The sequence below is a fragment of the Lynx canadensis genome, chromosome B2, assembly GCF_007474595.2.
Source record: "Lynx canadensis isolate LIC74 chromosome B2, mLynCan4.pri.v2, whole genome shotgun sequence".
In the NCBI taxonomy this organism is placed as follows: domain Eukaryota; kingdom Metazoa; phylum Chordata; class Mammalia; order Carnivora; family Felidae; genus Lynx; species Lynx canadensis.
The window spans coordinates 37,423,191-37,436,567 of NC_044307.1; the positions used below are offsets into that span (position 1 = coordinate 37,423,191).

At 39.7% G+C, this 13,377-nt stretch overlaps 1 protein-coding gene across 1 annotated transcript in view; it reads right to left on the reverse strand.

Moving 5' to 3' along the window:
- Nucleotides 1-181: 181 nt before the first annotated feature.
- GLO1 (glyoxalase I) overlaps nt 182-13,377 on the reverse strand; it is a 37,895-nt gene continuing 24,699 nt past the window's right edge. The window contains exons 3-6 of the mRNA XM_030315422.1: nt 7,483-7,623; nt 6,634-6,701; nt 5,626-5,715; nt 182-1,684 (exon numbers count right to left, since the gene is read on the reverse strand). Of these exons, the coding sequence (XP_030171282.1) occupies nt 1,596-1,684; nt 5,626-5,715; nt 6,634-6,701; nt 7,483-7,623 (388 nt within the window). The 3' untranslated portion in view covers nt 182-1,595. The remainder of the gene's footprint in view (nt 1,685-5,625; nt 5,716-6,633; nt 6,702-7,482; nt 7,624-13,377) is intronic.

Genomic DNA, 13,377 nt, shown 5'->3' on the forward strand with positions numbered 1-13,377 from the left:
TCCCACATTGCTTTATCCCTATTTACTCTTTCCACCTTTCCCACACTCCCTTATATACACTATCTGCTTTTGTAGGATATGCAGATTTACAGCTATTCCAAGTTCAGAGCGAGCCTGTAAGCCCTTTCAAATTTCTGCAGGCTTTCTTAAAAAGAACAAACTGGACAGTTTACAAATTAAACACGGTCTTATTTAAAAGTGTACTTTATTTCAGTCTGTAAGTCCTGCTATTTGTTTGACTTGCTCACATAATCCATTCCATCCAAAAAAGAAATGTCAGGTGCTTGTAGCCATGTTAGCACAGTTGGCACAGCCTACCCAAAGGTCTTCCACTGGAGCCTATGGAAAATCTAAAATGTCAGGTAAACCACAAACTGGACGTTCTTATTCTCTGGGCCACGAGACTGTCAAAATCAGTTTGGTTTCTTAAAATCCACCAAATATCAATGGCAAGGAAGACCATAGAGCTGCTCTCTGATAACTAAGTAATGTTGTCACTGAACATAATTTACCCTAAATGATTACTTGGCATCAGGAAGACCTTGGGGTAGGGGCTTTTCACGAGTAATACAAGCGTTGCTTGCCCAGGAATAAGCAGGTGTCCCCAGAGCAGTTGTGTGCTACAGACTTCCTCCGCCCTTTCTTCCCTCTCCGTGGTTCTCAGGGCCCAGAGCTGAGAGGACAACGTTCAAGCCCACTGGAGGTTTGCACAGCAGAGATGAGTGGAGAAGGTATTGTGAGGCACTAATTTTTGAGGTACAATCTAAACACTAAAAGTGATCATCAGAGCTCAAGCACTGGAGCCTATTTATATTGCCTTCAATTCCATTAAAGTTATTTACGTGTCTAGCCTGCTTGCTTTCTCTCAGGATGAAGGATAGCTGGAAGGTTTAAATGAGATACAGTATGCGACAGTCTAGCCCAGTGTCTGCATACCCAGTAAGTATTACTCCCATCTACCTCCCCATCCCCAAATAAAGAGGTTAGTCCTTGAACTTTGAAAGTACTTCGTGAATAAGGAGAAACTAGTTTTCCTATCAACATCCTTGTCAGTCTGATTCTGAATTGCTCCCAAGACTACCTTCTCTTTTGTAAAATAAACACCTAATACTGTTTGAAATATACATGAAGTTTCATTTTTGTTCACTGTTCTTTACTTTCCATTGTGAAGTTATTTCTGAGGAACTGAAACCCCAGAAGGTAACCACAACAAAAACTTGTCAATTTTTTTTTTTTTTTTTGAGAATGAGGATTCAAAGGCAGACTTGTAGAGAAGTCATATTCATATTTAGGAAACAGAAGCCAAATGCAGCCTCTGAAGGGAACTGTTCTAATTATTATCTAAAAAAGTAAAGTTATATAACTACAGTCAAGGACACAAGACAAAGCACTACTTTAAAACCAGAATGACTGAACAGTTAGGTGAAACACATAGCTGAAATAGAAAAGGGGAATGGACTTCAGAACAATTTGAATTGGGACAATGATCCTTCAGTCTTAGATGTTTCTGTTATCTGAATATCTTGATTAACACTATTTCCTTTTTACCTCCCACAAGGTCTTCACTGAAATCGCAAAGCAGTATTCTCACAGAACTAAATAATGGTTGTCATTTTGTTAGGATTCAAAATTTCAATCCAGTAGCCATCAGGATCTTGAATAAATGCCAGGCCTTTCATTTTACCTGTAAGATAAAATGATTTTCATTATAGAGAGACTTTAAAAATTTTTTTAATATTTTTTATTGTTCATTTAGAATATTTATCAAATTTTATTTTATTTTTACTTTTTTAAATTTACATCCAAATTAGCATATAGTGCAACAATGATTTCAGGAGTAGATTCCTTAGTGCCCCTTACCCATTTAGCCCATCCCCCCTCCCACAACCCCTCCAGTAACCCTCTGTTTGTTCTCCATATTTATGAGTCTCTTATGCTTTGTCCCCCTCCCTGTTTTTATATTATTTTTCTTTCCCTTCCCTTGTGTTCATCTGTTTTGTCTCTTAAAGTCCTCATATGATATTTGTCTTTCTCTGACTAATTTCACTTAGCATAATACCCTCCAGTTCCATCCACATAGTTGCAAATGGCAAGATTTCGTTCTTCATTGCCGAGTAATACTCCATTGTATATATATATATACCACATCTTCTTTATCCATTCGTCCATTGATGGACATTTGGGCTCTTTCCATACTTTGGCTATTATTGATAGTGCTGCTATAAACATTGGGGTGCATGTGTCCCTTCGAAACAGCACACCTGTATCCCTTGGATAAATGCCTAGTAATGCAATTGCTGGGTCGTAGGGTAGTTCTATTTTTAGTTTTTTGAGGAACCTCCATACTGTTTTCCAGAGTGGCTGCACCAGCTTGCATTCCCATTTATTCAAATTTTATTTTATTTTTTTTTAATTTTTTTTTTCAACGTTTATTTATTTTTGGGACAGAGAGAGACAGAGCATGAACAGGGGAGGGGCAGAGAGAGAGGGAGACACAGAATCGGAAACAGGCTCCAGGCTCTGAGCCATCAGCCCAGAGCCTGACGCGGGGCTCGAACTCACGGACCGCGAGATCGTGACCTGGCTGAAGTCGGACGCTTAACCGACTGCGCCACCCAGGCGCCCCTATTCAAATTTTAATCTGCATTTTAACAAAATACGTTGTTTTGTTTATAGTTTTAACCTTAAAAAATTCTGTCAGTGTTGCCCAAATACATGTTTCTGAGAATAACTCACAGAGTATCTTCTACACATAGCTGGAAGCCAACTATCCTGAAATAAACTGTGGGACCAGCTGCAATTTTAGGCATCAGATTTTTACTTCATCTTCATGATATATTTCATGCTACCCGTTGAGAAGTCAAAGAGACTGTCTTATTTAAAAAAAATTTGTTTTGTATTTATTTATTTTGAGAGATGGAAAAAGCACGAGCAGGGGAGGGGCAGAGAGAGGAGCAGGGAGAGAATCCCAAGCAGGCTCCACATGGCCAGCACAGAGACCAATGTGGGGCTCAAACCCATGAACTGTGAGATCATGACCTAAGCTGAAACCAAGAGCCGACACATAACCCACTGAGCCACCCAGGTGCCCCAAGACTGTCTCATTTTAAAGAGGAAAATAAACTAAGAAGGTGTTGGAGCAGGCAGCATGGCATACCCACACAGCCAAAAGAGTCATTGGCTTGGGGCATAACAAACTCTTTAAACACTATTCTAAGTCACTCAAGCTCTGCCAGTCAGTCTTTCTCCCAGGAATTCATAACTGGGATTGAGAAGCTAGAAGGTCCAGTAGTAGAGTTGTTTGCTTAAGTGAAGAAATGTGACCTCAGCAATCTATTTTGGGACCAAGGTGCTAAATTAGTTTGACTCCTATCTCTCTCTGGCTCTTTTCCCCAAGATCAACCCCAGAGGAACATATATGGAAAATGAAAGAAAAAAAAAGTGAGACACCCTTGGGGTGATGACTGAGGACTGGAAAAGGTGGGGGTGGGGTGACTGTTTTAACCTGGTCCATGTGGGAATGGATAGTTTGGGCCTGGACCAGAAGGCAGTCCATCACAGCTGTGGGAGAATAAACAGAAGGGGTTTTGTTAATTTGGCTCTTGCTCCTCCCTGTGCCTTGGGCATCAGCTCCTACCCCCACGCTGGGGGAGGTTCAAACTACTGGTTCAGATGTCCTCAGGAGTAATTGAGGGCAGTACCAAGTCTTATGCCTGTGAGGAACGGACAAAAACAGGTGAGAAACAACTGATCTCCCCAGCCTTCACTTTCCACACAAGGTTAGGGAATAACCATCTCGGAAGGAAGTGCCTCCTACTAATACTCCTTTTCTCTGAGGGACAAGGGGGAAGATGTGACCTGAAGAGCTGCTCTGCAAAACATGAGGTGTTTAACTCTCGTTTTCAGGTGGCTAGGGATCTCTGCCTGGCCCATCTTCCTGAGATCGTGTGAGCTGTTAAAGAGTGGGGTCTAGGGGCGCCTGGGTGGCGCAGTCAGTTAAGCGTCCGACTTCAGCCAGGTCACGATCTTGCAGTCTGTGAGTTCGAGCCCCGCGTCGGGCTCTGGGCTGATGGCTCAGAGCCTGGAGCCTGTTTCCGATTCTGTGTCTCCCTCTCTCTCTGCCCCTCGCCCGTTCATGCTCTGTCTCTCTCTGTCCCAAAAATAAATAAACGTTGAAAAAAAAAAAAAAAAGAGTGGGGTCTAGCCTCCCCCGATTCACATTCCCTGATGCACTGCAACAGTAACAGTTGCAATGAAAAAAGACTCCTCAGAGACCAAAGTAACAAGAATTTGAGGAACATAACCATAAAACAAACAGTGGATTATAGATTCGAACAGAACAAATATCAAACCAATGGGCCAAGAGCTATTAAAATATATAAAAGTGGGGGGTGCCTGGCTGGCTCAGTCAGAAGAGCATATGACTCATGATGTCACGGTCGTGAGTTCAAAGGAAAGTAAACTTAAGGTTTTACATTCAACAAAACTGCCATTCATAGAGAAAGGTATGGGTCTGAGGCATACAAAGTTAAAACTTTTGCCTCACAATCCCTTTAAAAACTATTTTGGTTGAGATTCTTAGTAAAGGGACAGAAAAACCCACAAGATGCTGTAAGAGATACACAGAGAAAAGGTGGTCAAATACTTTGATATATGTATTATTTTCAAAAAGCCAAGGCCAAGTGGCACCTGGCTAGGTCAGTTGGTAGAGCACGTGACTCTTGATCTCAGGGTTATAAGTCTTAACCCCACATTGGGTACAGAGGCCACTGAAAAATAAAACCAAAAACCAAAAAAAACCACAAGGCCAAAGAAAGGAAAAATATATCAGTAATATCCCACTCTGGGAGGATATCTGGATATCAAATCTTTTAATTGAAAACAAAAGGATTAAAATGAAATGTGAACTCTTTCAAACAAAAATTGAAATAATAAATTATGATGGCAGAAACAGATCTAAGTAAAATAATCATAATATGTGTAAATCCAACAAAATGTAGATATATATACTATTTCTAGAGACGGACTTAAAACCTAAGGACATGCAAGGGTTGCAGAAGAATGAAAATGAAATACCAGCCATTATTAACCAAGAAGATGTGGTGTAGTTACATGAAAATCAGATAAAATAGGCCTTATGGAACTTATTTTTGGATGGCTAGATACATGCTGAAATAGTAAAAACTGGTGGCCAGTGACAGAATGTGGTAAAGTCAAAAGCGGGGGAGAGAGCCTAGGATTTTTTTGTTTTTTAAGTAGTCTCCATGCCCAGCGCGGAGCCCAACATGGGGCCTGAACTCACAACCGTGAGATTAAGACCTGAGCTGAGACCAAGAGTCAAATGCTTAACTAACTGAGCCACCCAGGTGCCTGAGAACATAGGTTTTTGATGGCTCTTCCAGACTCTGAGTCCCTTGTGAAGCCACCCTAGTTGCTGTCTTAGTTCCCTAAGATACCCAGGTATTTTTCCAATAATTCCTCTGTTTTCCTTACACTGGTTGAAACAGACTTCTTTAAAGTTCCGTGCACCCAGAGGGACTGACTATATCAGTACCCTCTGTGGGTGCTTAGTAAATGTTACGTAACTCAAAGGAGAGGCCTGCGGAAAACCAGTAGCAGACTCACCATCATCAGGTTTCTTCACAAATTTGACTCCTAGTTCTTCAAATCTTTTACAAGCACCATGTACATCAGGAACAGCAATTCCAATGTGACCTGAGGTGGTCATCCCCAAAATAAGGCAGGCAGAAGGAAGAAATAATTACTTCAGGGTATCCAAGTATCACAAGTAGCTTCCAAAAGTAGTTTATTTCAAAATATAAGACACCTAAAAACAGACTGAGTCAAATAAGTTCAAAACATATAGTAAAGAACAAGAATCTAAGTCTTGGTTGGGTATAATAAACTAATCAGTAGCTCTGAATAATAAATTATGTAAAAGAGGCCTGATAGTGGGGCTCATGCATAGTTCAATCTGTTAAGAATTACTATATCATGAAAGAGTAATCCTTTATTCATACCGAATAGGTTTGTTGTGGACACTGCATACATAGCAGCCAATATAAACCTACAATCCTGTCATCCTGACTGAGAGATTATAGACGGGGGCAGAAGTGTATGTTAGCAGAAATGGGGATTCTTATCAACCACAGGTTTTGTTTTTTAAATTAAAAAGTCCACTGGAAGTATAATACTGAGACTGAAAAGTAAAATCATTGTGAGAATAAATGTAGAGTTTAGGTAGAGACTACGAAATTAAACAATTCCTAAATCAAATTTTTCCTGGAAAATGAAAATAACCATACTCCTAAGAAGTTGATTATTCTTTTTTTTTTTTTTTTTAATTTTTTTTTTTCAACGTTTATTTATTTTTGGGACAGAGAGAGACAGAGCATGAACGGGCGAGGGGCAGAGAGAGAGGGAGACACAGAATCAGAAACAGGCTCCAGGCTCTGAGCCATCAGCCCAGAGCCCGACGCGGGGCTCGAACTCACAGACTGCAAGATCGTGACCTGGCTGAAGTCGGACGCTTAACCGACTGCGCCACCCAGGCGCCCCTGATTATTCTTAATATATACACAATGCACAAATCACACAAATCCATGTATATTACATACGCATAGGCAAACATACCAAATCCTCGAGGGTCTGAGTTGCCACTGTGGTAACTCTGGGTCTCATCATCTTCGGTGCCCCAGTTGCTACAAAAGGAGGGAAAACATAATTACAAGTGACTGGTAGAACAGATATCCTGAAAAGAAAATTGCAACAATCTCTTTGAAATCATACCATTTAAATATACTTGGTTTATTCCTTACTACTGTAAATATTAAGTTTTCAACCACAGAAAAGGCAAATGGGCAAAATATGAGTTTAATTAGGCTAAGGAGACAATAAAACCAGGCATCTGGATAAGACCAATAATGATACCAACAGCAACTGTCATTTATTGTACTTTATTGAGGATACTTTCTTTGAGGACTTCATTAAATCTTTAACAACAGCTCTGTGGGCTAGATTTGAGTCCCCATTTCATAAATGAGACTGCCATGGAGGGAGGTGACAGAACTTGTTCAGGGTGGCAGAGCCAACACTCATGTCTAGTCTGTCTGATTCCAGAGCTGTTTTGAATCAGGGACACACTAAATCACACACTCTGAAATAAATGCTCTTTTGTTAGTTGTTCAAGAGGACACAGAAACAACGTAAAAAATTAAAAAAAAAAAAACATTTCTAAAATCCTGAAGTTATGAAGACGTTAGTTACAGTGCTTCAACATTCATTAGCTGTAGTTTGGCAAGTATCTTGCCAATTCAGTCCTACATTCTCTATCTAAAAGACAAACTAGCCCTACCCCCTTGCCCTACCCACCAAAACAGTACAAAGACCAAAGATCCATGATAAAAGATTCAAACTGTTGTAAGGAAAAAAAGGTTAAAGAAAATCTAGAATATATATAAAAAGATAAAAACTCATACTCACTGTGTCAGTTCAAGTGTAGCTTTCCTGGAGAACACCCATGCTACTTTTTCATTTTTATCTTTTGGGATGTCATTTTTTTCCTCATAAGCCAAGAAATAGATTGAAAATTTCATAGTGGGAAAATCTGATTTTTGGAGTAGCCTACAATTAAATAACAAGTTACTCAATTAACAATAGGAAAATTTGACTCATATTAAAATCAGTATGACAATATTCAAGTTCTACTAAGAATAAAAGCCCTATGTAGTGAGGCTATTTAATAGGAAAAACAGGGAAATCAATGAAAATATCTCACTAAAAAAAACCTATTTATCTGTAAATATCAGTGAAATTAAAAAATTTTAAAAAGCAAACTTTCATAATTCAATTTTTCAAATATAATAAAACTTATTTGGGATTATGGTACTTGCTTATAAATGGGAAAATATCTTCAAAAGAAAATTTTGGTGAAAAATACAATGTATTACCTTATTGTTCTTTCAGATATATGGCATTCAGTTAAATAAAATACATTTACTGAGTTCTTACTATGCCAAAATTAGGAAAAGAAACTAAGGATAAATGGTTAAAAGAGAAGGAAGGACAGATGAGTATCACAGAAAATGTGAATGTCAATGAGAAAGTGGTTAACCATATGAGATCCTGCAGAAAGGTCAAACAGCATTAAGACTGAGAATGGGTCACTGGATATGGAAAGGTCCTGCGAGGCCACTCTCAGCAGCATGGGGCAGGAGAGAAGGGAAGGTACCCAGGTAAAACAGCAAGCATGGTTGACCTATATAGGTGATCGGTGATGATGGGAAAGAGGGCAAGGGAGCAGAAGGCAAGAATCAAGAATGGAGAAGACTTAAGATTGTTTGTAGGTTGAGGGAAAAGAGCCATGTAAAGGCCACTTTTGTGCAAACAGGCTTGAGCCATGGAATGTAGAAAGGGCCTATAGGGACCACCTGGCTGAACACAGGCCCATCAGGCCCTAATTAACCAATGGGCTACTTACAACCAGGAAGAGCTACCAAAAAAGGAAGAATTCCATACATTGCCATACGTCCTCATCTTCCCCTTTAAAAACAGCCCCACCCACTGCTTCCTTGCAGACACCTCTCCTTTGCTGTCTTGCCCCCCACTCCCCTGCAGTATATTCAATAAACTTCTATACCCTTTGTTCTGCCTCAGGTGAATTCTCCCACCTCCCGTGCCACAGCTTCCTCTCAACTGATTGTTGCCCCACATTTGGGGCACAGCCTCTAATGGAGAGACATCCCATTTAGACACCACAAGCCAGCAGAAAGGGAATAACTGATGTGAGACAAAGAGTGAATGAATTACTAATCCTAAAGTTTTAAAAAACGTAATTGAAGTCATGGCCTATAAAGTGAGTTGAAAGAGTATAAGATTACTTTGCAAGGAGTAGGGTAGAATGAGGATGTATGCAATTTTATTTAGATTATTGAGGATTAAGTGCTCAAAGATGGCCCTATTTGTAATCAATAAGAGGGAATGGTTGAAGCCTACCTAGCAAATGGAAATTTCTAAGTTCTATTTCAAGTCTTTCAATTATCACTGCTATGTAATATGCCTTGGTCCACTGAGACCCAGACATTGACTTATCACAAATAAGATTTACTCTAATATGTTTATAATAAGGCATCAAACACCTCAAATACCGTCATGAAAAACAATCTCTGCACTTACTAAAACAGATTGCACAAGCCTTACAGACCAATCAGGTGGGAACTAGAGCAAATAAACCTGTTGTATAACCTGCTTTTCTCAGCAGAGTATATCTTTCAGTATAATGTCAAGTTGCACCCTGTTTGGAGGCTCTTGAAAAACAAGGTCAACACTGGAGTCGATCAGACCTGGATTCAAATTCCTGCTCTGCCATGTACCCATTGTGGCCTCTGGGGCCAGTAACTTAATGTCTTTAAACTCTGGTTTCTTCCTTCATTTGTACAATGGGATATAAACTATTTCATAAGCTACTACGGAAACTGTATGAAGAAACATATACAGTGCCTGGCAAATACCAAGTCTTCAATGTATTTGTTTTCACTCTTTTAAATGTACTGTAAACATACAAAACTACTTTTTCTGGAAAGAATAACAAGAAACTGTTAAGAGCAATAATCTTTGGGGAGAAGGACTGGGAAAGGGAGGTGACCATTTTTCATTTTGTATTTTTCTGAACTGGTCAGATTTTCTAAACAAACATATACTGTATTACTTGAATTTTTCTCTCAATGGAAATTATCTAGGCAGTAAAATAAAAATCATTTACTTTTATTCTTTATGTATCTATATTGTCAGAAACAAACAAACTCTCATGTTATCTAGGGAAACAAATCAAGAAAAATAAAAAGCTTTAAGGATTACAAGATCAGTAGACACTACCTATTCAGCAAAAGAGAACACATGCTGTAAAAATGGGACGGATGGCCACTTTTCAGTAAACTCATTTATTTGCTAAATAATGCATGTTTATAACTACATCTTTTCTGAAGTAAACAAGAGGCCATAACATTGAAAGGATTTGAACACATTAAGGGTTAAACTTGCAGCTGCCAGAGAGAACAGAGGTAGAGAACACACAAGTACTCATCCCTTGCTGTCCAGAGAGCCTGGTTGGCACAAAGAAGAACTTGACAGAAGCCCTGGCAGGTCAAACCTAGTCCCAGACTCCTGACCAAAAGGACTTCTGTAATTTTTTTTTTTTTTTTTTTTTACTTTATTTAATTTTGAGAGAGAGAGAGAGAGAGAGAGCGAGTGCACTCGCACAAGTTGGGGAGGGGCAGAGATAGAGGGAAACCCAGAATCCAAAGCAGGCTCCAGGGTCTGAGATGTGCAGGGCTTGAACTCATGAACTGTGAGATCATGACCTGAGCTGAAGTCAGACGCTTAACCAACTGAGCCACTCAGGCGCCCCAGGACTTCTGTGACTTTTGAAGAAAAGTTTAATCTGTTTTTTTTATTTTTAATGAAAACATTCCCTATATTTACAAAACTATGGGCACAGGGAGGGGCCAAGATGGCAGAGCAGCATGGAAGTTTTTTTTTTTTTGCCTCTCTTACCCTTGAAATGCAGCTAGATCAACACCAAACCATCTTGCACATCTTGAAACCTGATATGAGGATTAACGCAACAATCTGCACAACTTGAACCAGAGAACTCAGCAGGTATATGGTGCGGAGAGGTGAACTGGGGAAGAGAGAAACCTTGTAGGGCAGGGAGCTGGTTTTGCTCGTGGAGAGGACAGAGACAACGGGGAGAGTACAGGAAAAGCACCCTGCCCCCTGAAAGCAGCTGAAGAGAAAGAGTGGAAACACCTGCAAGGGACTGAATGAGAAAGGGAGAAAGGAGAAAGGAAAGGGTTTAAATACCATTAATGACTCTATCTACAGGGGAGTAGAGTCTGAAACTCCGCAGCTTAATACCTGGCAGAGCTCTGATGGGAAGGGCGAATCCCCAGGAGCGGACAGTGAGGTCTGAGGGGTCCTCATGCCACACAGGGAAAGGCAATTCCCCTGCTGGGAGGACATATGGGAGAGGCTGTGCAGCCTCCCCACAGGCAAAAGTCCTAGTGGACCTGGGAAAACAGTCATATTTGCTAGTGGTAGAACAAGGACATTAAAGGTTCACTGAAGCCTGGCATCAGATGTGTGTTATGATTTACCATTATCCCTGAAAAGCTGCAGCTACACAATCACGCAAACTTTTTCTGGGGTGGGCTGGCACCTGGCTGCAGTCTCTAGGCATCTGCAGCAGTGCAGTCTCACAAACTTTCCTGGGGGTGGACCAGCACCTGGCCATTGCTCAGCATCTGAGGTGGTCAAAGCCGTAGGGCCCTCAGAAGTGAGGGGTTTGGAAACACAACCCCAGTTGAGCTAAAACTCAGGAGGGAGGTGCCAAGCTGATGGCTTGATCACTGACAGTATAGAAGAGGGAAGTAGACAGAAGCCAGAGACAAAGGAGGGGTGCTTGATTGCCAGTGGGTGAGAGCACAGAGTTCTGATACTAGAGACTGGGTAGGCTGGGTGACACCATTTTCACCCCTCCAACACATGCGCATACATGCCTACACACGCCACAATGATCCACCCCAGTAAACTAAGCAGCGCATCGAGTGGAGAACAAAGCTGTTACACCAAGCCCCAGCCAAATGGCTCAACGGTGCTCCAGAAGAACACCACAAGTCTCTCTGCCTGCTTAGTTTACGGACTATAAAGTGCTTCATAGTTTGACTTCTAAGGGAAACTGCATGTAATTTCAATCACATTTCTTTCTGTTCACTGGTCCATCTATTCAATGTTTTTTCTTTTTCTTTTCTTATTCTTGAATACAGAAAGAGAAAAAAATTTATTTTTATTTCCTTTTTTATAAAAAAGATTTTAATTTTTTCTACAATAGTTTTTACTTTTTTGTAAATTTTTAAAATTCTATTTTACTTTCATCACTTCATTTTATTCTATTTTACTGTATTCATTTTTTTCATTTTCAAACATTTTCCTTTTTTTTATCTTTCTTATTATTTTTTTCTCTATTGTATCAAGCTTCTTTCAACAACCAGACCAAAACACACCTAGAATCTAGCATCCTTTATTTGATTTCCTTGTGTTGTTTTTAATTTTTCATTTTTATTTATTTATTTTATTAATTCTTTTACTTCCTTCAAAATGATGAAATGAAGGAATTCACCCCAAAAGAAAGAACAGGAGGAAATGACAGCCAGGGACTTAATACAGACACAAGCAAGATATCTGAACCAGAATTTAGAATCACAATAATAACAATACTAGCTGGGGTTGAAAAAAGCATAGAATCCCTTTCTGCGGAGATAAAAGAAGTAAAATCTAGTCAGAACAAAGTTAAAAATGCTCTGAGATGCAATCTTGAATGGATGCCATGGTGACAAGGATAGATGAAGCAGAAGGGCGAATCAGCAATATAAAGGACAAACTTACAGAGAATAATGAAGCAGAAAAGAAGAGGGAAACTAAGGCAAAAGAGCACGATATAAGAATTAGAGAACTCAGTGACTCATTAGAAAGGAATAACATCTGAATCATACGGGTCTCAGTAGATTAAGAGAGAGAGAAAGGGGTAGAAGGCTTATGTAAGCAAATCATAGCAGAAAACTTTCCCAACCTGGGGAAAGACACAAACATCAAAATCCAGGAAGCACAGAGAACTCCCATTAGATTCAACAAAAACCGACCATCAACAAGGCATATCATAGTCAAATTCACAAAATACTCAGGCAAAGAAAGAATCATGAAAGCAGCAAAGGAAAACAAGTCCTTAAACTACAAGGGAAGAGAGATCAGGTTCACAGCAGACCCATTCACGGAAACTTGTCAGGCCAGAAAGGAGTGGCAAGATATATTCAATGTGCTGAATTGGAAAAATATGCAACCAAAAATTCTTTATCCAGCAAGGTTGTCATTCAAAATAGAAGGAGATATAAAAAGATTCCCAAACAAAAACTAAAGGAGTTTGTGACCATTAAACCAGCCCTGCAAGAAATTTTAAGGGGACTCTCTGAGGGGGAGAGAAGATGGAAAAAAAAAAAGACCAAAAACAACAAAGACTAGAAAGGACCAGAGAACACCACCAGAAATTCCAACTTTACAGGCAACATAATGGCAATAAATTCATATCTTTCGGTACTCACTTTACATGTCAATGGACTAAACACTCCAATCAAAAGACACAGGGTAACAGAATGGATGAGTAAACAAAAATCCATCTATATGCTGTTTACGAGAGACCCATTTTAATGACCTGAAGACACCTTCAGATTGAAATTAAGGGATGGAGAACCATCTATCATGCTAATGGTCAACAAAAGAAAGCCAGAGTAGCCACACTTATGTCAGAGAATCTAGATTTTAAAATAA